Source organism: Tachyglossus aculeatus, chromosome 26 (genome assembly GCF_015852505.1).
Source record: "Tachyglossus aculeatus isolate mTacAcu1 chromosome 26, mTacAcu1.pri, whole genome shotgun sequence".
Classification (NCBI taxonomy): domain Eukaryota; kingdom Metazoa; phylum Chordata; class Mammalia; order Monotremata; family Tachyglossidae; genus Tachyglossus; species Tachyglossus aculeatus.
The window spans coordinates 16,974,963-17,000,602 of NC_052091.1; the positions used below are offsets into that span (position 1 = coordinate 16,974,963).

A 25,640-nucleotide genomic window follows, 5' to 3' on the forward strand; every position below is an offset into this window, starting at 1 on the left:
CATTTTGGGAGAGGGCCTTACTTGCATTCCTGCCTGGGCTTGGGCACGTAGCCTGGGAACGAGTCCTCGGTGATGGTTTTGCACATTCTGCTGTCCCGGTCCGAGGGGAGTAAGGTGCTCGGCTTCACCAGGAGCCCCAGGCAGTGCTCAAATGTGTTCCGTTCCTCGGGACCATCTTCCGTGAAGAAGCAGTGGCCCAGGGAGTCGTAGCCCACCACATCCTTGACCTGCGGGTGCACAGAGAAGAAAGCACTTCATCCCGGGCCCCTCAGGGGACAACGAGACCCTCCACCATTCAACCAGCTGATTCAGTGCCCAGCGCTGACCATCCGTGCCCAGGTCTATCCTGTGCGTGTGGCATTGCATCAGAGAAAGAATAAGAGAAGGGAGAGCAGTGTGGCCTAGTGGAAATAATAATAATCACTGTGGCATTTGTTAAGCGCTTACTGTGTGCCAGGCACTGTTCTAAGCGCTGGGGTGGATACAAGCAAATCGGGTTGGATGCAGTCCCCGTTGCGCGGGGGGCTCGCTGTCTCAATCCCCATTTTGCAGGGGAAGGAACTGAGGCACAGAGAAGTGAAGTGGCTTGCCCAGGGTCACACAGCAGACAAGGGGTGAAGCCAGAATTAGAACCAGGGCCTTCAGATTCCCAGGCCTGGGCTCTGTCCACTATTCAGCACCCAGAGCTGCCTGTCCATGCTCAGGTCATACATTCATTCAATCGTATTTACTGAGCGCTTACTGGGTGCAGAGCACTGTACTGGGAGGTCCAGCCTGGGCTCCTAGTTTCACCCCAGAGAAGAAGAGGAGAGTTTGCAAGCAGCATAGCCAAGTGGAAATAGTAACAATAATAATTGTGGCATTTGTTAAGTGCTTACTATGTGCCAGATACTTGATAAATACAAGATGAATGGGTTGGACGTAGTCCCTGTCCCACATGGGGCTCACAGTCTTAATTCCCATTTTACAAATGAGGGGAACTGTGGCACAGAGAAGTGAAGTGACTTGCCCAAGGTCATGCAGCGGACAAGTGAGGGAGCCGGGATTAGAATACAGGTTCTCCTGCTCCCAGGCCCGTGCTCTTTCCTCTAAGCCATGCTGTTTTTCCCGGGAGGTAGAGGACGTGAGTTCTAATCCCAGCTCTGCCACTTGTCTGCTCTAGGACCTTGGGCAAGTCACTTCTCTTCTCGGGGCCTCAGTTTCCTCACCTGCATCATGTGTATGTAATATTTGCACTCCCTCCTACTTAGACTGTGAGCCCCATGTGAGACCTGAAGAACTTGTATCTACCCCAGTGCTTAGTACAGTGCTTGGTGCGTAGTAAACACTTAACAAATCCCAGCTCTGCCACTTGTCTATTGTGTGACCTTGGGCACGTCACTTTACTTCTCTTGGTCTCAGTTCCTTCATCAGCAAAATTCATTCTTTCAATCATATTTATTGAGCACTTACTGTGTGCAGAGCACTGTACTAAGTGCTTAAATGGGAACACAATACCTGTTCTCCCTTTTACATAACCCCACGTGGGGCCTGATGATCCTGTATCTACCCCAGTGCTCAGTATAGTACTTGGCACATAATAAAATAATAATAATAATGATGGTATTTATTAAGCGCTTACTACGTGCAAAGCACTGTTCTAAGCGCTGGGGAGGTTACAAGGTGATCAGGTTGTCCCACGGGGGGCTCACAGTCTTAATCCCCATTTTACAGATGAAGTAACCGAGGCACAGAGAAAGTCACACAGCTGACAATTGCCGGAACCGGAATTTGAACCCATGACCTCTGCACATAGTAAGCTCTTAACAAATACCGCAATTATTATGATTATTATTAGCACGGCGTAGTGGATAGAGCACGGGCCTGGGAATCAGAAGGACCTAGGTTCTAATCCCTTCTCCACCCCTTGTCTTCTGTGTGACCTTGGGCAAGTCACTTTACTTCTCTTGGTCTCAGTTACCTTACCTGTAAAATGGGGATTGAGATTGTGAGCCCCACGTGGGACAGGGACTGTGTCCAACCCAATTTGCTTGTATCCACCCCAGCGCTTAGTACAGTGCCTGGAACAAGGTAATCACTTAAATATCACAATTATTATTATTATTATTATTATCATACTCCTCATCTTCAATGATGACAGTGGAGGTCCAGCCAATCTCCCTGACCTCACGGTCTAGCTGAAGGGGACGGACTGGGCTGAGGAATTCTGATCTGGGTAGGAACGGGGCATCCAAGCAAGCTGGAAACCCCCTTACCAGCCTGGAAATGCCAGGTCTGCAGTAGTGGACAACTGTGTTGACACCATTGGCCTCTGGTGTCCACTACCACTACTGCCAGGCATAGAAGCAACATGGCCTAATGGTTAGACCATGGGCCTGGAAATCAGAAGGACCTGGGTTCTAATCCTGGCTCTACCATTTGTCTGCAGTGTGGCCTTGGGCAAGTCACTTCACTCCTCTGGGCCTCAGTTACTTCACAATCCACCCCCTCCTCCTGCGCCTCTGACCTCAATTTTCCACACTTAATAATAATAATGTGTGGTATTTGTTAAGTGCTTAGTATGTGTTGGGCACTGTACTAAGCGCTGGGGGGAATCCAGGTAAATCGGGTTGGATGCCATTCCTGTCCCACATGGGGCTCACAGTCTCAATCCTTACTTTGCTAATGAGGGAACTGAGGCACAGAGAAGCGACTGCCCAAGATCACACAGCAGGTAAGTGGTGTGGCCGGGATTAGAATTCGTGACTTTCTGACTCAGGTCTGTGCTCTACCCACTAGGCCACAATGGCTCTCTCATCCTTCATTCCGCAGAAACCACACTAAGGTCAGCTAACGACCTTCTTCTTACCAAATCCGGCAGCTTAGAGGCTGCTCCATCTTAATACTCCTCGACCCCTCAGATGGCTTCGACACTGTCGACCATCCCTTTCTCCAGAAAAAATCATCCAACCTCGGCTTCACTGATGCTGTTCTCTCCTGGTTCTTCTCCTCTCTCCCCGGCCACTCATTCTCTGTCTTTTTCTCTAGCTCCTCCGCTGCCTTCCACCCCCTTGCTGTAGGAATTCCTCAAGGCTCAGTGCTGGGTCCCCTTCTATTCTCCATCTATACCCACTCCCTTGGAGAACTCATTCGCACTCATGGCTTCAATTACCATCTCTACATGGATGATTCCCAAATCTACCGCTCCAGCCCTGACCTCTCTCCTTCTCTGCAGTTTTGAATACACTTCAGGACATTTCTATCTGGCACCTCCAAAACAGAACTCCTCATCTTCTTGTCTTCCTCATCGCTGTAGACAACACCATCATCCTCCTTGTCTCCCAAGCCCATAACCTTGACATTATCCTCTTCTTTTTTGGATGGTATTTGTTAAGCACTTACTATGTGTCAAGCATTCATTCATTCAATATTTATTGAGCGCTTACTGTGTGCAGAGCACTGTACTAAGCACTTGGCAAGCACAAGTTGGCAACATATAGAGACGGTCCCTACCCAACAACAGGCTCACAGGCTAGAAGGGGGAGACAGACAACAAAACAAAACATATTAACAAAATAAAATAAATAGTAAAGCACCGTTCTAAACTCTGGGTTAGATCCAAGGCAAGATAACCCGCACCAACCCTTCAGGAAGGGTGGAGGCCTTACCAGCAAGCCGTTGGAGCCGTGCACGGTGACGCAGCGGGAGAACGTATGGTGGATGGAGAGGTCTCTCAAGTAGGTTGGGGGGTCGTAGCCTCCCTTCTGGTCTAGGTCCCCGGCCAGGTGGAAGTGAATTGGATACTGACCCATGACCTGTTGGCCCATGTGCTTAAATTCCACACCTTCCAGGTGGATGGCCTTGAACCCAAGTGCAAACTGGAGAGGAGAGAAAAGTTAGAGGACCTTGCCCAAAAGGCCCTGTCCGGCAGACCCTGACTAGTGAATCCTGCCCAGGGAATGTGCCCCCGCTAAGCAGACCTTTCCCCGCGGATCCTGCCTAGTGGGTTCTTCCCTACAGACCCTGCCTCGCCAACTGGACCCAGGGATTTTCCTGCACCCAACACAACTCCCCTGAACTCCACGGCCTCCCCACTCCCCCTCACACCACTGAAGCCTGGCCAATATGGCTGCAACCCGGGTTCCATCCCTGACCCTCTTCTTCCAACAAGCTGCAGAAATGAAGTGCAGTTAAGCGCTATGTGCCAGGCCCTGAACTAAGCACTGGATGCTGAGCAGGGGTCAGCAGGAGGGCATGGCTGGGGGTAGGGGGGAAAAATCAAGGGGGCAGGAGGGGGGCAGGTAGGGGGTGGTGGAGGAGAGAAGGGAATTGGAAAAGCAGGAACCCATCCAACTCCCCAAACCTGCCTCTATGACCCACAGCCAATGTTGGGGGTGGGAACTGTATCCCCCTGCCCTCATCACCCTGGCCCCCTCAAATGGCTTCCTCTGGGGTGGGGGGCATGGGCTTTCAGTCATGCTCCAATGGCCCCCACTTTTCCTGAGGCTTTGAAGTGGGTAGAGGCATTGCCCATGCGTGCCTTAAGTGCTTAAGCAGCATGGCTCAGTGGAAAAAGCATGGGCTTGGGAGTCAGAGGTCATGGGTTCTAATCTCGGCTCCGCCACTTGTCAGCTGTGTGACTTTGGGCAAGTCACTTAACTTCTCTGAGCCTGTTACCTCAACTGTAAAATGAGGATTAAGACTGTGAGCCCCACGTGGGACACCCTGATCACCTTGCATCCCCCCAGTGCTTAGGACAGCGCTTTGCACATACTAAGCACTTAAATGCCATCATTATTATTATCCAGGTCCATCTAGGTGGTACCTGGCTCCAAGAGGCTCTTTCCTTGTCCAGATAAAAGGGCAGCTTCTGACCTTCTAGACCGTGAACCTACTGTGGGCAAAGAATGTGTCTGTTTATTGTTATATTGTACTCTCCCAAGTTCTTAGTACAGTGGTCTGTACACAGTAAGCGCCCAATAAATATGATTGACTGACTGACCTTAGATTATCCCTTCCCCCAGCAACTTCTCCTAGCTTTCCTCCCTCTCCCTGGTCTTCTTCCTCCTTTTTTTTTTTTTGGTACTAGTTAAGCATGTTCTATGCACCAGGCACCATACTAAGTGCTGCGGGGGGATAGATACAAGGTAATCAGGTTAGACCCAGTCCATGCTCTGCATGGGACTCACAGTCTTAATCTTCATTTTATAGATGAGGGAGATAAGGCCCCCAGAAGTGAAGTGACTTGCCCAAGGTCACACAGCAGATAAGTGGTGGAGATGGGATTGGAACCTAGGTCCTCCTCCCTCCCAGGTCTGTGCTCTATTAGACCCCGCTCCCTCACTCTCTCTGGCCTCCCTCCTCTCCTCAGCCTCCACCTTCTCCCTGGCCTCCTTCCCTCTCCTGGCCTCCCTTCTCTCCCCAGCCTCCTGCCTCTCCCAGGCCTCCTTCCCTTCCCCAGCCACCTCCCTCTCCTTGCCCTTTCTCTTTGTCCCCGAGCTCCCGTAGGAAGAGGGATTTTCCAGTGAGGAATTAGGAGCCAAATTAGCCCCCCCCGACAGCTGACCAGAAGCAGGTCCACCCCTCCCTTCCACAGTCCGGGCCCAGCGCACCTTTGTGTGGCCCCCAAAGGTGTCGAAGTTGAAGAAGTTGCAGAGATGCTTGCTGTAGGGGTAGCAGGATGGCTCGGTCTCTCCCAACACCACCAGGTTGCGGGTGAGGAGCCCCACCTCTGCTCGCATGTCCACTCCGTCCAGCTCTTCGCCCGTGTGCAGGTAGGTTGGCTTCCCTGTGGAGGAACATCCATTTCCAGTCTCCTCCTCCTCCTCCCCAGCCTGGGCCTATGGTCTGGGGCTCTACAGGCTGGATGTCAGAGCCCACTACCTCTCCAGGGCCTCATTGGAGGGTGAAGGGAACTGGGGTGCAGTCCCTGGAGCAAGGACTCCAGCAGGGTATGGGGCTCAAGTTAGGGGAAACAGCGTGGCTTAGTAGTGGAGCATGAGCCTGGGGGTCAGAAGGACATGGGTTCTAATCCCAGCTCCGCCACTTGTCTGCTGAGTGACTTTGGGCAAGTCACTTAACTTCTGTGTGCCTCAGTTCCCTCATCTGGAAAATGAGGATTATTCATTCATTCAATCGTATTTATTGAGTGCTTACTGTGTGCAGAGCACTGTACTAAGCGCTTGGGAAGTCCAAGTTGGCAACATATAGAGATGGTCCCTACCCAACAGTGGGCTCACAGTCTAGGAGGGGGAGACAGAAAACAAAACAAAACATATTAACAAAATAAAATAAATAGAATAAAAATAGAATAAATATGTACAAGTAAAATAGAGTAATAATAGTAACAGATTATCAATCAGTCAATCAATCAATCATATTTATTGAGCACTTACTGTGTGCAGAGCACTGTACTAAGCACTTGGGAAGTACAGGTTGGCAACATATAGAAACGGTCCCTACCCAACAGTGGGCTCACAGTCTAGATTATGACTGTGAGCCCCTCGTGGGACAGGGACTGTGTCCAACATGAATAACTTGTATCTACCCCAGTGCTTAGAAAAGTGCTTGGCACATAGTAAGCACTTAAATACCGTTATTATTATTATTGTTATTAATAACCAAGCAACGAGCATTTCCTTGGAGCCGGAGACAACCACATAATCCAGGTAGTGAAGAGTCCTGGGAAAGGGTCACTCAGAACCAGAACAGGAAATGCTTAGTACAGTGCTTTGCACACAAAAAGCATTCAATAAATATGACTAAAATGAATGAGGCTGGGCCGGACCCAACCTCAAGGCCCAGGGCTGGTGGGGGGCAAGGGGCTTGAGAAGGGGCAGGAGAAGCAGCATGGCTCAGTGGCAAGAGCACGGGCTCTGGAGCCAGAGGTCATGGGTTCAAATCCCGGGCTCTGCCAACCATCAGCTGTGTGACTTTGGGCAAGTCACTTCACTTCTCTGGGCCTCAGTTCTCTCATCTGTAAAATGGGGATTAAAATTGTGAGCCCCTCAGGGGACAACCTGATCACCTTGTAACCTCCCCAGTGCTTAGAACAGTGCTTTGCACATAGTAAGTGTTTAACAAATACCATTATTATTATTATTGAGGCCATTTCCTCTCCAGGTCCTAGTCACTGCCAGGCCTCAGGGTCCAAACCCAGTCGTGGTCATTCATTCATTCATTCATAATTCAATACTGTTAATTGAGCACTTACCGTATGCAGAGCACTGTACTAAGCACTTGGGAGAATACAATATAACAATAAACAGACATTTCTGGCCCACAATTCATCTCTATGGATCATCTCTATGCCCATCTAGGGCTAGTGAATGCCCGGGAGGCTGACTGGGAGTGAGGCTCATGACGACTTTGAGTGGCCGAGGATGAGCCGTAATCAATGGGAAGATTCCTCAGTAGGCTGGAGGCTGAGTGACTTCTGATCCCCTAAAATGCGATCAGACTGCCCAATCCACACTGCCCCCCAAGCAAGGATAAAATGGGTGGCCCAAACATAGTCCTCTACCCTCACCTGAGGAAATAGGGGAGATGCCCTCATCCCCACCAACCTAGGTCTAGAGGCATCATGACACAGTAGAAAGAGCACAGGCCTGGGTGTCAGAAGGTCATGGGTTCTTATATTGGCACCCCACCTTGTCTGCTGTGTGATCCTGGGCAAGACACTTCACTTCTCTCAGCCTCAGTTACCTCAACTCTCAATGGGGATTCCATGTCCCATATGGAGCTCACAGTCTTTATCCTTGTTTGACAGATGAGATAACTGGGGTACAGAGAAGTGAAGTGACTTGCCCAAGGTCACACAGCAGACAAATGGCAGAGCCAGTACTAAGGCCTGGGCTCTATCCATTATGTCATTAGGGGATGGGAGGCTTGGTGGATTTCCTGAAGAAAGCTCATCTTCATTGTCCATTATTATGATTTTTTTAATGGTATTTGTTAAGCACTTACTATGTGCCAATCACTGTATTAAGTGCTGACGTGGATACATGGTAATCAGGATGGACACAGACCCTATCCCACAAGGGGCTAACAGTCATAATCACCATTTTACAGATGAGGTAACTGAGACCCAGAAATGTGAAATGACTTGCCTAAGGTCACACAGCAGACAAGTGACAGAGGCAGGATTAGAACCCAGGTCCTCTGATGGCCAGGCCTGGCCTCTCCCTCTCCCCCAAGTACTTAGTACCATGCTTTGCACACAGGAAGTGCTCAATAAACATGATTGAATGAATGAACTAGGCCCTGCTACTTCTCCTGGTGGGGTTGGGAGGTTTAGTGGATTTCCTGAAGAAAGCTTGTCTTTGTTTCCATCATTAGGATCACTGTTGGGTTCCTCGAAAACCTTAAGGCCAGTGGCAGAGAAAATCTCTCTCCCCCAGATCTCTCCTCTGGGAGTGCCAGTCGGGGCTGACGAACTCCTTCATTTCCTGCTCCCTCTTCCCTTCTCTTTCTTCCCACACCTCCCCACTTCCAGACCTTGGCCTGGCCCCAAACTGACCAATTTCCTTGGAATTTCAATGCTCCAGGGAAGCAGAGAAGGAGGGGCAGCGGCTGGGGGCTTGGGGTCAGCCAGCAGGGTCGGCACTCAACCCAACTACCTTACTAAGTTGTTGCCACATCCTCAATCCACTCTTCCAGAGACTTTCTTGAATCCTCGTTCTCTAGGGTGTTCGAAACCCCCCACCCTGTTCTGGAAGACCCTGCCGAGGTCTTCAAGGACCCTTAAGAGGAAAAAAAGGTTCACCCTTTCCCACAGAGACCACCAAGTTCTCCTACACAGATGCAGGAGGACAGGAAATGTTGGATCCCTTGGGAAACGTCTCGAGTTCACTTTCGGCCATCTGTTACCCTTTGATCTCACCGTCCTCCCCGCGGGCCAACATGATGACCGCAACCTTGTTTTCCTTGGGTGGTGAACCCCAAACAGGAGGGTTACTTTCCTGGCCACACTCCCGCCCCCGGAAGTTCCATGACTTTCTCGGAAAGTCCACTTGTTCCGCCTGATGCAACCCGTCTGTCCTCTGCAACCTGCGCAGACCTGTAATCCGGAGAGATTTCTCCCGGCCCCGTGTGCGCTGACTCTGGTCTAGAGGATCCTCATTGGCTGAGTGATTGCTGGGAATTGAGTTTGGTGGGCAGGGAGACCAGGGAAACTGCTGTAGCCGAAGGGATACGGAGCTGGAGATTTAAGGCTGGGAGAGAGCTAATTGACGATCACCCCAGGAGATGAAATTGGGGCAGAGCTGTAGTAAGAAGCTCACTGTGGGCAGGGAACGTATCTGTTTACTATTGTATTTTACTCTTCCAACTGCTTAGTATAGTGCTCTGCACACAGTAAGCGCTCAACATATACGATTGAATAAACTATTGAATGAATGAAACACTGTGGTCTAGTGGAAAGAGCACAGCCTGGGAATTAGGAGACCTGGATTCTAATAGCTCAACCATCTGGTGCTGTGTGACCCCGGGCAAGTGACTTCACTTTTCTGGGCCTCAGTTGCCTCAACTGTAATTTTTTTAATGGTATTTATTAAGCGCTTGCTATGTGTCAAGCTCCGTTCTAAGCATGGGGATAGATGCACACCAGTCGGGTCGGGCACAGTTCGTGTCCCACATGGCTTTCATGGTCTAAGAAGGAAGAAGAACAGGATATGAATCCCTATTATATAGTTGGGGAAACTGAGGCCCAGAGAAGTGAAGTGACTTGCCCAAGGTCCTACAGCGGACAAGTGGAGCCAGGATTAGAACCCAAGTCCTTCTGAATCCCAGGCTTGGGCTCTATCCACTAGGCCACCACTGCTTCTGGCTACTTAAACACATCTAGCATCCTTCCTGGGAAGCTTGAAGAGATTTTTCGAACAGCTGCGAAGCTGCCAGAACAATCATTTCGCTCTGCTGGCTTTTTGCTCTGCTTAGAGAAGCAGTATGGCTTAATGTATAGAGCACAGGCCTAAAAATCAGAAGGACCTGGGTTCTAATCCTGACTCTGCTACTTGTCTGCTGTGTAACCTTGGGCAAGTCACTTTACTTTTCTGGGTCTCCGCTACCTCAACTGGAAAATGGGGATTAAGAGTGTGAGCCCCATGTGGGACAGGGACCACGTCCAACCTCATTAATTTGCATCACCTCCAGTGTTTAGAACAGTGCTTGGCACATAAGAGGACTTAAGTACCATTATTACTACTATTATTATCATTTTTTTACAAAAAATGTTCAGTCCTTGTTTCCCCACTCCTCAAGAACTGCCAATGGCTGCCCATCCACCTGCATATCAGACACAAACTCCTCACCATTGGCTTTAAAAGCAATCATTCACCTTCCTTCCTTCTACCTTAGCTTGCTACTTTCCTATGACAACCCAGCCTGCACACTTCGCTCCTCTAATGCCAAAATTCTCACTGTAATTCAATCTCGTCTATCTCACCGCCAACCCCTGGCCCACGTCCTGCCTTTGGCCTGGTATATCCTCCCTCCTCAAAGCTGAAAGACAATGACTCTTCCTGCCTTCAAAGCCTCACAGAAGGCCCATCTCCTCCAAGAGGCCTTCCCTGACTAAGCCCTCCTTTCCTCTTCTCTCACTCTCTTCTGCATCACCCTGACTTGTTCCCTTTATTCACCCCCCTTCCCAGTCTCACAGTATTTATGTACATATAATTTACTTATTCATTTATTACAGTATTTACTGTAATTTACTTATTCATTCATTCAAACGTATTTATTGAGTGCTTACTGTGTGCAGAGTACTGTACTAAGCTCTTGGGAAGTACAAGTTGGCAGCATATAGAGACGGTTGCTACAGAACAGTGGGCTCACAGTCTAGAAGACTTAAGTATGTCTTTCTCCCCCTCTAGACTTTGAGCTTGCTGTGGGTAGGGAATGTTTGTTTATTGTAATAATGTCCTTTTCCAAACACTGAATATAGTGCTTTGCATACAGTAAGCACTCAGTAAGTACGATCGAATGAATGAAGGGACACGTTCTCCCAGACAAAGCCAGCCAGGGCTGCCGACGCTGCCGAAAATCATAAGACTGTGAGGCCTTCAAACGCAGAATAACATTTTTCTTGGCTGAATGGAAGAAGCCTTTTAGACAGAAAAACAACAGATGACTAAAAAGTTCTTCCTACAGTCATGGCAAAATGGGGGAATTTGTTGTCTCCTCCATGGGGCGATAAGTAGTTAACACTGACTCAGAAAGTCAGCGTTCTATGGGGAGCTGAGGGATGGGGATATGCTAAGGAAATATTGTCAAAAAATGACATGTCCAGGGCTCCCCTAGAACTATCAGAGTCGTTTTAAAAAAAAAAAGCTGGAGTGAGGGGGCTGACAGGGATGGAGAGAGCAATGAAAAGGCAAAAAGACAGAGAGAGAGAGAGTCAGAGACAGAAGGGGAAGGGGGACAGAGAAAGTGGGGGGTTAGAGAGTCAGAAAATAGGTAGGATTGAGAGATAAAAAGAGGAAGGAACAGAGAGGGCTACAAAAAGGGAATGACGGGAAAAAAGAGGATGCAGAGAGATAGAAAGAGGGAATAGAGAGAGACAGAAAGAGGGTTGGATAGAGAAACAGAAAGAGAAGGGGACAGAGAGAGATAGAATGAGGTGTTAGAGAGAAAGAGTTGGAGAGAGGAAGAGGAAGGATCAGGGAGAGAGAAGAAAATGACATGGAAAGAGAGAGGCAGACAGATACTGAGAAGCAGCATGGCCTAATGAATAGAGCACAGGCCTGGGAGTCAAAAAGACCTGGGTTCTAATCCCGACTCCGCCACAAGTCACTTCACTTCTCTGTGCCTCAGTTAACAATCTATAAAATGGGGACTAAGACTGAGTCTCAAATGGGACAGGGGCTGTGACCAACCTGATTAGCTTGTATCTATACCAAGGCTTAGTGCAGTGCCTGGGACATAGTAAGCACTCAACAAATGCCACTGAAAAAAATATATACATGGAGAGAGATGGCGAGAGAGAGAGAGAACACTGTTGACAGTGTGTTCTCAAACTGATGCCCCATGAGGGTAACAGGCTCAATGCTCAAAGTTTTGGGAAATATTCAGACTGAGAAGTCCCCAGAGGCACCATCTCTTTGCCTCTCAAACTCTTCAGTTCTCTTGAAGGAATGAGGTGGTCAGGGGGCCTCTCCAGCCATGGCTCAGGTAGCCACAGGGCAAGACCGGTAGATTTGCAGACCCTATCCTAGTCCCAGGCTCCTTTCGCCAATCGAACTGTGTTATTTGTTGAGCACTTACTAAGTGCCAGGAACCAAACTAAGAGCTGCAGTGGATATAAGCAAATCAGGTTGGACACAGTCCCTGTCCCACGTGGGGCTCACAGTCTCAATCCCCATTTTACAGATGAGGTAACTGAGGCCCCAGAAAAGTGAAGTGACTTGCCCAAGGACACACAGCAGACAAGTGGAGAGCTGGGATTATAACCCTTGACCTAATGAGTCCCAGTCCAAGGCTCTCTCCAATACACCTTAGAATAATAATAATAACAATAATAATAATGGTAGTAGTAGCAATAGCATTTGTTAAGTGTTTACTATGTGCCAAGCACTGTACTAAGCACTGGGGTGGATATAATAATAATAATAATAATAATAATAATAATAATAATGGTATTTATTAAGCACTTACTATGTGCAAAGCACTGTTCTAAGCACTGGGGAGGTTACAAGGTGATCAGGTTGTCCCACATGGGGCTCACAGTCTTAATCCCCATTTTACAGATGAGATAACTGAGGCCCAGAGAAGTGAAGTGACTTGCCCAAAGTCACACAGCTGCCAAGTGGCAGAGCCGGGATTTGAACCCATGACCTCTGACTCCAAAGCCCGGGCTCTTTCCACTGAGCCACGCTGCTTCTCCTAATAATCAGGTCCCACATGGGGCTCACAGTCTAAGTAGGAGGGGCAACAGGCATTCTGCTGATGAAGGAACTGAGGCGCAGAGAATAATAATAATTGTGGTATTTGTTAAGTGTCAGGTTCTGTACTAAGCACTGGGGTAGATACACAGTTAGATTCAGTCCCTGTCCCACGTGGGGCTCACAGTCTTAATCCCCATTTTACAGATGAGGTCACTGGGGCCCAGAGAAGTGAAGTGATTTGCCCAAGGTCCCACAGCAGACACGTGGAGGAAGAAACCATTTCTTCTTCTACCTGTCCCAAGAGCAAGCAGGGGGTGGCCCTGCTTCCACTCTTGCCCCACATCCGGCCATCCGGGGGCTGTGGGGGCGAACCTGGGGCTCCAGCCAGTGACTGGATTACTCAGCCACCCACCCGTCTGCTGGCCCCCAAGATACGGCTTGGCACTAAGCACAGCCAAGTCAGGGAATGGGCCGGGGCTGGGCAAGGAGCCAGAAACAGCCACATTTACCATCCCTCCCGCTCCCCCACTCTGTCGAAGGTATGCCACGGCTTCTGCTGACGAGGGACGGCAGAGGAAGCAGGGGCTGGAGGGGACCATTGACTCCCTGACTTATTTTTTGATGCTATTTGATAGAGAAACAGCGTGGCTCAGTGGAAAGAGCCCGGGCTTTGGAGTCAGAGGTCACGGGTTCAAATCCCGGCTCCACCAATTGTCAGCTGGGTGACTTTGGGCAAGTCGCTTAACTTCTCTGGGCCTCAGTTACCTCATCTATAAAATGGGGATTAAGACTGAGACCCACGTGGGACAACCTGATCGCCTTGTAACTTCCCCAGCACTTAGAACAGTGCTTTGCACATAGTAAGCGCTTAATAAATGCCATTATTATTATTATTGGTTAAGCACTTACTATGTTCCAGGCACTACACTAAGCACTGGGGTAGACACCAGTTAATCAGGTTGGACACAGTCCCTGTCCTACACAGGGCTCACGGTCTTAATCCCCATTTTACAGATAAGGAAACTGAGGCCCAGAGAAGTGAAGTGACTTTCCCAAGGTCAGGCAGCAGGCAAATGTCAGAGCTGGGATGAGAACCCAGGTCCTTCGGACTTCCAGGCCTGTGTTCTATCCATTAGGCCACACAGCTTCTTGGCGGGAATGCTTTGTTCTCTAGGCCTTCGTTTGGGGTTCCCTGAGCAGCCAGCTCCTTGAGGGCTAAGTCCGGCCTTCCCGCTTGGTTATCCCACTGCATCCGGGACCACGTGGGGACCAACGGGCAGACCCACTGGCCAGTCTGGCCCTTCTCAGGGTGCTTAAACAGTATTTCCTCTTTCTGGTCCAGCAGGGGCTGTTTCTTAGTTTCTCCTGCCACTCACATGCCACTCACCAGCCAGGCAGACCTGCACTCACTTATCATGTGGAACGGCCACTCACTAGTCACAGGGTCCTGTCACTCACCAACCACGTTGTCATCCTACTAACCTGCCACTCACCAGCCACAGGGACTTTGCCACTCACCTGCCACGCGGACCTGGTTGGGGGCACAGGTTTTGCAGGGGAGAACCCGGAATTCCTCGGCCTGGTACATGGAGTAATCAGTGCTGGCCACCACGATGGTGTCCCCGACCTTCCAGGAGCGGACATCCTCCTGCAGGTGCAGGACTGTGCTGTTCACGTTGGTGTCCACGATGACGGTCAGCTTGGGCCTCACTAGTCGAGAACCAGAGGGACTCAAGACCCAGGTTCTTCCTCTGGGGACTGCTCTCCTCCCTTTCCAACCCCTCCCCGTCTAAGTTTTGGGGTTCCCATCCAATCTCCACACAACGTGGTCTGGAAAAGGAGGCAGGGAGGAATTTTTCTTCTGACCTCCCAGCTGGGGTCAGCTGCGGCTTTCACGAGGCCTCTACACCCACTTAGCTGCCTAACTTAGAAAAACGCAGTTGCTCTTTGCTGTTATTTAGAGCCGCAATAAGCCTCTCCCCAAAGGAGCCTCGGCTTAATGACCGCCTTCAAGAATGCCAGCGGTCTCAGCTAACACCCCACCATCAGCATCTATGGTGATGCCCAGCGCTGGACACGCTGCTGCCTAAAATAACCCAGAGAAAATGTAGCTACTTCTGCCATGCTGTGCTAGGCCTCTCCTGGGTCTCCCTGGGCCCCATCTAGGTGTCCCTTGGGCCTCCCCTGGGCCTCCTTGGCCTCACTCTAGGCATTCCCTGGTACTCCCATGGGTATCCCCTAAGTTCCTCTCTGGTCCTCCCCTGAACCTCCCCTAGACGACCTCTGGCCTCACCTTGGACTTTCCCTAAGAGTACTCACCTGGGCTCCCTCTGGGCCTTCCCCTGGGTCTCTCCTGGGGTCTCCTCTGGGCCTCCCCTAGGCCTCCCCTGGCCTCATCCCTGGGCCTTCCCTGGGACTCCCCAGGTCTCACCTGGGCCCCTCCTGGCTTTCCCCTGGGTCTCTCCAAAGTTCCCCTCTGGTTCTCCCCTGGACCTCCCCTAGGACTCCCCAGGTCTCACCTGGGCTCCCCCTGGGCTCCCCCTGGGTCTCCCCCGGGTTCCCCTCTGGGCTTCCCTTGGGCCTTCCCTAGACCTCCCCTGACCTCACTCTGGAGCTCCCCAAGTCCTTCCTGGGCTCCTCAGGTCTCCCTTGGTCTAACCCTGGGCCTCCCCATGTCTCACCTGGGCTCCTCAGGTCTCCCTTGGTCTAACCCTGGGCCTCCCCATGTCTCACCTGGGCTCCCCCCCGGGCTTCCCCTGGGTCTACCCTGGGGTCCCCTCTGGGCCTCCCCTAGGCCTCCTCTGGCCTCATCAGGTCTCACCTGGGCTGCCCCCCAGGCCTCCCCTGAGCCTCTCTTGGGTTTCCTCTGGGTAGCCCTGAAATTTCCCTTTGGTCCTCCCCCAGACCTCCCCTAAGTCTCCTCTGGCCTCACCTTGGGCCTCACCTGGGCTCCCTCTGGGCTTCCCCTTCATCTCCCCTGGCCTCATCATGGGCTTCCCCTTGGTCTCCACAGGTCTTCTCTAGGCTTTCCTGGGCTCCCCTGGGCCCCTCCTAGGCTTCCCCTGGGTCTCCCCTGGGCTCCCCTCTGGGCTTCCCCTGGGTCTCCCCTGTCCCACCCTGCAATTCCCCCCATGGGTCTCCCCTGAGACTCCCCCAGGCCTTCTCTGACCAACAAAACCCCCTGTGGAAGGGGAGGTAATCCATCCAATCACCTGCGTTCCTGTCCCGATCCATTCCCTCTCCAACAGACCCTGGGGGAGTCTGAAGATGCCCTCACCACCACTCCTGCCAGCCCAGCGTTGGGATAGTATTTGGGCAGCCCAGGTAGACAGGTATCCCAGGACCAGTGGCTTACCAGGCCTGCCACACAGGAAGCGCACACGGTAGTCTTGACAGGGCTGGCCTTTCTGGTGACACACGAACCGATAGTCCTGTCCACTCTTGTAGGTCACTTCTGTGATTAACTTCACTCCGTCTGCTGTCATGGCCTGGTATGAACCAGAAGACAATCCAAGGATAAGCGAGTCAACAATCAATCAATCCATAGCAGTTATTCAACACTTACTGTGGGCAGAGCACTGTACTAAGCCCTTGGGAGAGTACAATATAACAATAAACGACACATTCACTGCCCAGAACGAGCCTACAGTCTAGAGGAGGAGACAGACATTAACAGAAATAAATAAATTATGGATATGGACATAATAATTGTTGTGGGGCTGAGGGTGGGGTGAATAAAGGGTACAAATCCAAGGGCAAGGGGAAGTAGAAAGGAGTGGTTGAAGATTCTTACCCTGCTTAGCCCCAGGCCTAGCCAAGCACAATCCAATTAATATTTTTACAAGTCACTTAACTGCTCCATGCCTGTTTCCTCATCTGTGAAATGGGGATTCAATACCAGTTCTCCATCGTACTTGGACTGTGAGCTCGTTGTGAGCAGGAATGTTACTGTTTGTTGTTATATTGTGCTCTCCTTAGTGCTTAGTGTGGTGCTTTGCACACAGAAAGGGCTTAATAAATACAATTGAATAAATACACTACAATATTTAACTCTATACAGCATCAAGTAGTCTCTGGACCCAAGGGTTCCTGACCTGGTTCTTAAGCGCTCTTTTCACCAGCTCGCTTTCCCTTCTGTGTCATCTGCGCCCTTGTATCTGTGATCTTTAGACCCCCAACCTCACAGCACTTACGTCCATGTCTTTATTTCATATATTATAAATTGCTCATTTATCCACGTTAATGTCTGCCTCCCCCTCAGACTGTAACCTCATTATGGACAGGGAGTGTGTCTTCTAATTCTGTTGGATTGTACTCTCCCAAATGCTTAGTACAGTGCTCTGCACATTGTGAGCACTCAACAAATACTACCAATCGACTAATTGATTATTGCTGAGGGTCGGGGGCTTTCGCCCTCTGGTTTCTGGGAGCAACCATTCATTCAGTCATATTTATTAAGTGCTTACTGTGTGCAAAGCACTGTACTCAGTGCTTGGGAGAGTACAATATAACAGTAAACATATCAACCATGGAGAGAGCAGCTTCTTTGGGGCCACCCAAATCCGGGGAAAGAACAATGAAATCTAATAATAATAATAATAATAATGGCATTTGTTAAGCACTTACTATGTGCCAAGCACTGTTCTAAGCGTTGGGGTAGATACAAGGTAATCAGGTTGTCCCACATGGGGCTCACAGTCTTAATTCCCATTTTACAGATGAGGTAACTGAGGCACAGAGAATTGAAGGGACTTGCCCAAAGTCACACAGCTGACAAGTGACGGAGCTGGGATAAAAACTTCTGACTCCCAAGCGGGGGCTCTTTCCACTAAGCCATGCTGCTTCTCTAGGTATCCCCACTCTGGGCAGGATTCTTCTGGCTTTCCTGAGATAATTTATCTGGGAAGAATCCTGTCTGTGCAGTGGGAGATGAAGGTGAAATCAGTAATTGCTCTTACTGGACTGAGCTGGAGAGATATCTAGGGGTTTTCCTTTGCCTCCTGCTCTTTGTCCTTTCCTGCCCCTCTCCAGTGACCCTGTGATGATCTCTTAAATTGGCTTGCTCCCTAGGTTTCATTCTCATCTCTCCTGTCCCTGACCCCTAACCCTCATCTTCCTCAATACTTGGAACTCCCCTTGGCATCTGGAAGTCCTCAGCTCTCCCCATGTTCCAAGCCCTTCTGAAATCACGCATCCTCCAAGAGGCCTTTCTCGATGAATTTCTAACCTCCCTAGGTTAAATCTCTCCCCACACACTGCCGCCTTGGACATACATGACCTCACAACTTTCCTCAGAACTCTGTCTTGGTATTATCAGAGGACAGGCTAGAGGAAATCCCCGGCTAATGAGTGGAAGCTGAGACCATGAAAATAATGATGGTATTTGTTAAGTGCTTACTATGTGCCAAGCACTGTTTTAAACGCTGGGGTAGATACAAGGTAATCGGGTTGTCCCACATGGGGTGCACAGTCTTAATCCCCATTTTCTAGATGAGGTAATGGAGGCCCAGAGAAGTTAAGTGACTTGCCCAAGGTCACATATCAGACTAGTGGCAGAGCTGGGATTAGAACCCATGACCTCTGACTCCCAAGCCCCTGCTCTTTCCACTAATCCATCCCCTGGGCTCTCCTCTGGACTTTCCCTGGGCCTCCCCTGGCCTCATCATCAGCTTCCCCTTGGTCTCCACAGGTCTTCTCTAGGCTTCCCTGGGCCCCTCCTAGGGAGTCAGAAGGTCATGGGTTCTAATCTGGGCTCCGCAACTTGTCTGCTGTGTGATCTTGGGCAGGTCACTTCATTTCTCTGTGCCTCCATCATGCCTTCTGTAAAATGGGGATGGGGACTGTGTGGAAATGCTTGTATCCACCCCAGTGCTTAGTACAGTTCCTTACTTACACACTTAACAAATACCATCATTATTGTCATCACAATTATAGGTTCAGGCAGCTGCAAATAGGTGAGACAGTGAATAGAACAAATCCACAAATGCCTAGGAACAGTCTTCTAGACTGTGAGCCCGCTGTTGGGTAGGGACCGTCTCTATATGTTGCCAACGTGTACTTCCCAAGCGCTTGGTAAATACAAGTTGGCAACATTGAATGAAGTAAGCACTCAATAAATGCAATTGTGTGTGGGTGTGTGTATTGGGCCGGGGGGAGGTCCCTCTGTCCTCCCAAGGTTGTTCCTCGGAACCAGGGTAACCACGCCACCGACGAAAGGTGGAGGGGAGGGTTCCTAAGGGTTCCTAATTCATCACAATTATAGGTTCAGCCAGCTGCAAATAGGTGAGACAGTGAATAGAACAAATCCACAAATGCCTAGGAACAGTCTTCTAGACTGTGAGCCCGCTTTTGGGTAGGGACTGTCTCTATATGTTGCCAACGTGTACTTCCCAAGTGCTTAGTACAGTGCTCTGCACACAGTAAGCACTCAATAAATATGACTGAATGAATAGGAACTACTGCACCAATCCTACATAGCCTATGTCATTTCTCCTATCTCCCTTTCCCTCTGACCTGTAAATAATTTCCCTGTTGGTCTCCCTACCAGACTGGAAGCTCCATGATGGCAGGGACTGGATCCACTAACTCTTTTTGTACTGTCTCAAACATTTAGTGATAATAATGGTATTTATTGAACATCCATTTGAATAACTGACCCATTCTCTACCTACCAATAGGGCTTCCCCAAATACAATATCGATCGGTTGATCTTCTAGACAGCTCCTCCTCTCATAATAATTAATAATAAAAATAATAATTATGGTATTAGCACTGGGGTGGATACAGGCAAACCAGTCCCTGCCCTGCGTGGGGCTCACAGTCTCAATCCCCATTTTACAGATGAGGTCACTTGAGGCCCAGAGAAGTGAAGTGACTTGCCCAAGGTCACACAGCAGACAAGTGGCGGAGTGACGAGATCATAGGAACCCTCCCCTCCACCTTTCATGGGTGGCGTGGTTACTCTGGTTCCGAGGAACAACCTTGGGAGGACAGAGGGACCTCCCCACCGCCCAACACCCACACCCACACACAATTGCATTTACTGAGTGCTTACTTCATTCAATGTTGCCAACTTGTACTTCCCAAGCGCTTAGTACAGCACATAGTAAGCACTCAATAAATACGATTGAATGAATGAATGAATTAAATCATACTTCGAGCAAAGCACTGTATTAAGTGCTTGGGAGAATACAATAGAACAATGAACACATTCCCCACCGACAACAAGCTTACAGGGGTGACATATTCATATCAATCACTAAATAAAGTCAGTTTGGCAAACCTGGATATCGATGGGCCGTGGGCAGATTTTCCCCGGGTGAGCGGCCAGGAGGTCTGAAATCTTCTCCCCGTCCTTGGATTTGGTGCCTTGGCGCTCACCAAACCACTCGGTCCATTCCACGTCTAGGGAGAAAGAACAAAGGATATTAAGTGGGTGGTGAGAGACTGATCCTTGGATGCCCTCAGGAGCATGGGCATGCATTAACAGCTACACTGGTGCTGGGGTCTGCATCGCTGTTTGAGTCTGCCAGCCTCTTTCAGAGCCCTTCTGCATCTCCGTCTAGCAAATAGACGAAACCAGGGTGCTACGAGGATCCCCGGCGTTGGACATGGTGGGTAAGAGCATTCTAACCTCCCAAATGAGAGAAGGAATGATGCCTCATACTAATGATGATGGCATTTGTTAAGCGCTTACTATGTACAAAGCACTGTTCTAAACACTGGGGAGGATATAAGGTGATCAGCTTGTCCCACAGGGGGCTCACAGTCTTAATCCCCATTTTACAGATGAGGTAACTGAGGCACAGATGGCCCAAAGTCACACAGCTGACAAGTGGCAGAGCCGGGATTTGAACCCACGACCTCTGACTCCCAAGCCCGTGCTCTTCCCACTGAGCCACGCTGTTTCTCTAGTGGATACAGCATGAGCCTGGGAGTCGGTAGGATCTGGGTTCTAATCCTGGCTCCATCCCTTGTCCACTGCGGGATCTAGAGTAAGTCGCTTCACTTCTCTGGGCCTCAGATTCCTCAACTTTAAAATGGAGATTAAGACTGTGAGCCCCACGTGGGACAGGGACTGTGTCCAACCTGATTAGCTTGTAGCTACCCCAGGGCTTAGTACAGTGCCTGGCATGTAGTAAGTGCTTAATAAATACCATTTAAAAAAATTCTCAGAAAGAAGCATTCCCAGTGAGTAGGCTAGCTGAACAAGGGCCTGATGGAGTTGGGGTGACACCCTCAAACCCCAAGGGGAGACGGAAGCTCATCCCTGTAGAGGAAGGGCTGAAATTAGAGTTTGGATCCTGAGGTCAGTCAGTCTCGATCGTATTTATTGAGCGCTTTCTGTGTGTAGAGCACTGAACTAAGCACTTGGGAGAGTAGAGCATAACAATATAAGAAACCAATTCCCTGTCCACAGTGAGTTTCCAGTCTAGAAGGTCAAAGAGGTCAAAGACTGCCAGGTAGAACAGCAAGCAGGGTTGGTGAAAGGGATCACCCTGGGGAGCCTCTCCCAGAAGCTCCAACACCTACATCACAACTCCACCGAATGAGGGATGGGGAAACCCAGGAGCTCCTGGTGCCCCATGGTGCCCTTGGCCTCTCCATGCACCTCTTTTCACTTCAATTGCTCACCTTGCACCCACTCACTGGTCGAAGAGACGTTGAAATGTTCCCCGTTCTCAGCGCGGAAGAGCTTTGACACTCTGGCAGATGCAGAACCTCGGTGTCCTGGAGGTCAAATCAATCAATCAATCAATATTTCTTGAGTGCTTACTGTGTGCAGAAAGCTGTCCTATGTCCTTGGGAGAGTAATAATAATGATGGCATTTATTAAGTGCTTACTATGTGCAAAGCACTTTTCTAAGCAATGGGGAAGTTACAGGGTGATAGGTTGTCCCACGGGGGGCTCACAGTCTTTATCCCCATTTTTACAGATGAGGTAACTGAGGCACAGAGAAGTTAAGTGACTTGCCCAAAGTCACACAGCTGACAGTTGGTGGAGCCAGGATTTGAACCCATGACCTCTGACTCCAAATAATAATAATAATAATGATGGCATTTATTAAGCACTTACTATGTGCAAAGCACTGTTCTAAGCACTGGGGAGGTTACAAGGTGATCAGGTTGTCCCACAGGGGCCTCACAGTCTTAATCCCCATTTTTACAGATGAGGTAACTGAGGCACAGAGGAGTTAAGTGACTTGCCCAAAGTCACACAGCTGACAATTGGTGGAGCCAGGATTTGAACCCATGACCTCTGACTCCAAATCCCATGCTCTTTCCACTAAGCCATGCTGCTTCTCTGTAAAGTACAACAGAGTTGGTAGACACGTTCCCTGCCCATAATGAGATTACAGTCTAGAAGGGGAGATGGACATTAATATAAATGAATAAATTATGGCTAGGGACATAAGTGCTATGGGGTTGAAGGAGGGGTGAACAACAGCAGCAAATCAGGGCAACTCCAAAGGGAGTGGGAGAAGAGGAAATGAGGGCTTAGTCAGGGAAGGCCTCTTGAAAGAAATGGGCCTTCAAGGGAGCTGAGAGGAATCTCCTGTCTGATATGAGGGAGGGTGTTCCAGGCCAGAGGCAGGACGTGGGCAGGTCAGCGGCGAGATAGATGAGATCAAGGTAGAGTGCGTGAGTTGGTATAAGAGGAGCGAAGTATGTGGGCTGGGTTTTCATAGGAGAGCGGCGAAGAGAGGTAGGAGGTGGCAAGATGATTGAGGGCTCTAAAGCCGACGGTGAGACCTAAGGGGGTTAGTAAGCCCGAGGAGACCCCAAAGACAAATGTCCCACCCTCAGAGGCCCGTCTGCTCTCAAAAGCCTCCCAGGAGCAGCAGAGACCACATCCTCTCCAGGGAAACCTGGGCCGGGTGGCATCAGTGTGGCGCAGTGGAAAGAGCACAGGCTTGGGAGTCAGAGGCCATGGGTTCAAATCCACCTCTGCCAATTGTCAGCTGTGTGACTTTGGGCAAGTCACTTCACTTCTCTATGCCTCAGTTACCTCATCTGTAAAATGGGGATCAAGACCGTGAGCCCCACATGGGACAACTTGATCACTTTGTATCCTCCCCAGTGCTTAGAACAGTGCTTTGCATGTAGTAAGCACTTAACAAATGCCATCATTATTATTATTATCGGCCCATGCAGCCTCCCCAACACCTGCTGATGGTTGTGGCTACCTTCTGGTCCACGGGGGCTGGAAGACTTCCACCAGAAACCTGGAATCTGCCCCTCCCCCGAAGGCAACCCCAGCTGTGGGAGAGGGGCAGGGGAGGCTGGAGGCACAGGCCCGAGCCCAGAAGCCCAGCCCACCACGTGGATTACCGTGGTATTCAATGTGGTCTTCGACTGCAGAGGAGGGGTCACCTTTCACGGCCAGGAAACTCCAAGGGTGTCTGGAAAAATACAAGGATGGTTACTCCCACTCCCAGCCTGACACAGAAGGCTGCCTCTCTAATCAATCAATCAATGTCAGTCAAACAACCTTATTGATGGCACATCAAGCACTGTCGTGGGGTAATGGATAGAGCACGAAACTGGAAGTCAAGTCATGGGCTCTAATTCCAACTCTGCCACTTGTCTACTGGGTGACCTTAGGCGCCTCAGTTACCTCAAATAGAAATGGGGATTGAGACTGTGAGCCCCACGTAGGACAGGGGCTGTATCTAAGTTGCTTTGCTTGAATCCACTCCAGTGTTTTGGACAGTGCCTGACTCATAGTAAGCACTTAACAAATAGCATAATTATTGTTGTTATGTACTGAGCAGCTGGGAGAAACCAGCTGAAGCAAGCTGCATGTTCCCTGGACACATGGTGCTCACGGTGGACACCGGCTCCCCTGAGTCCCTGATCCCTAGGGAACAACCCACTTGCAAAGGAAATAAAGGCCAAGCCCCTTTCATGACTCCATTCCATTCTCTCCTCTGGTCCTGATTTTCTGTTTTCTCAGAAAACAGACAGCTTTCTTTGGCTGAATGATTGCCACAGGTTTATAACCCAGGCTCCTCCACTTGTCGGCTGTGTGACCCTGGGCAAGTCACTTCACTTCTCTGTGCCTCAGTTCCCTTATCTGTAAAATGGGGAATAAGACTGTGAGCCCCATGTGGGACATGGACTGTGTCCAACCTGATTATCTTCTATCTACCCCAGAGCTAAGTACAGTGCCTGGCACATATTAAGCACTTAACAGTTATCACAATTAGTATTAGTATTATGAGGGAATGGGGTCGCAGAGAAGTTTAGTGATTTACCCAAGGTCACATAGCAAGTAAGAGCCGGAACCGGGATTAGAACTCGGGTCCTGCTGACTCCAAGGTCCAATCTCTATCCACTAGGGAAGCAGCGTGGCTCAGCGGAAAGAGCCCGGGCTTTGAAGTCAGAGGTCATGGGTTCAAATCCTGGCTCTGCCACTTGTCAGCTGTGTGACTTTGGGCAAGTCACTTCACTTCTCTGGGCCTCAGTTACCTCCTCTGTAAAATGGGGATTAAGACTGTGAGCCCCAGGTGGGACAACCTGATCACCTTGTAAATTCCCCAGCGCTTAGAACAGTGCTTTGCACATAGTAAGCACTTAATAAAATGCCATTATTATTATTATTATTATTAGACCATGCTGCTTCTTAGTTGTCGTCAGGGAACTTGTGAGCTAATTCTGTTGTATTCTACCGGGAATATTTCAATGAATGTCTGTCTCCCCCTCAAGACTGTAAGCTCGTTGAAGGTGGGGAATATATCTACCAACTCTGTGATTTGATTTATTTGTATTGATGTCTATTCTCCCCTCCATAAGCTGAGTTCCTTGTAGGCAGAGGACATCACTGCTGATTCCCATGCGCTTAGTACAGTGTTCTGCACCTAGTAAGCACTCAATACCACTGATTGATCGATTGATTGACTACTTCTTACCCAGAGTCCCTAGGGCCTGGGAGGGGCTATGCAAAACAGGGCCTCTTGCACCATCTAAGCGCTTAGTACAGTGTTCTGCACACAGTAAGCGCTCAATAAATACCATTGAATGAATCTACTTCCATTCTTCTCCAATTTTGCCAGTAGATGGCAGCAAGGCCCATGAGCAAAGGTCCCCACAATCCATTTCATAAATCGGCCCACTGAGGCACGAGAAGGATTCTGGAGTTTGGGACACATGCTCTCCAAGGGGCTCATATACTCACCTGGCTTCGGTCAGCCAGCCAGTCACTCGTATTTATTGAGCTCTTACTGTGTGCAGAGCACTGTACTAAGCACTTGGGAGAGTACAACGCAATATAACAGACATATTCCCTACCCATAATGAGCTTACAGGGGGAAATGGACATGAATGTAAAGAAGCCTAATGGCTCAGTGGAAAGAGACCGGGCTTGGGAGTCAGAGATCATGGGTTCTAATCCCAGCTCCGCCACTTGTCGGCTGTGTGACTTTGGGCAAGTCACTTAACTTCTCTGTGCCTCAGTTAACACATTTGTAAAATGGGGGTGAAGACTGTGAGCCCCATGCGGGGCAACCTGATTACCTTGTAGCCCCCCCACCAGCGCTTGGAACAGTGCTTGGCACATAGTAAGAGCTTAACAAATGCCAGCGTCATTATTATTATTAAATAAATTACAGGTAGAGACATAAGGGCTGTGGGGCTGGGAAGGGGGGATGAATAAAAGGAGCAAGTCAGGGCGAGTGCGAAGGGAGTGAGAGAAGAGGAAAGGAGGACTTAGGGAAGGCCCCTTGGAGAAGATGCACTTTCAATAAGGCTTCAATAATGGAGAGTTACTGTCTGTCAAAT

General features: G+C 49.7%; 1 protein-coding gene across 4 annotated transcripts in view; it reads right to left on the reverse strand.

Annotated features, from left to right (window-relative positions):
• Positions 1-25,640, reverse strand: part of LOC119945907 (cell migration inducing hyaluronidase 1) — a 111,580-nt gene that overhangs the window by 30,586 nt on the left and 55,354 nt on the right. For all 4 annotated transcript variants that reach the window (XM_038767184.1, XM_038767182.1, XM_038767180.1 and 1 more), the window contains 8 exons: positions 23,193-23,263; positions 21,495-21,590; positions 20,143-20,264; positions 16,216-16,348; positions 14,379-14,570; positions 5,592-5,767; positions 3,648-3,857; positions 22-227 (listed from right to left, as the gene is read on the reverse strand). In XM_038767184.1, the coding sequence (XP_038623112.1) occupies positions 22-227; positions 3,648-3,857; positions 5,592-5,767; positions 14,379-14,570; positions 16,216-16,348; positions 20,143-20,264; positions 21,495-21,590; positions 23,193-23,263 (1,206 nt within the window). The remainder of the gene's footprint in view (positions 1-21; positions 228-3,647; positions 3,858-5,591; positions 5,768-14,378; positions 14,571-16,215; positions 16,349-20,142; positions 20,265-21,494; positions 21,591-23,192; positions 23,264-25,640) is intronic.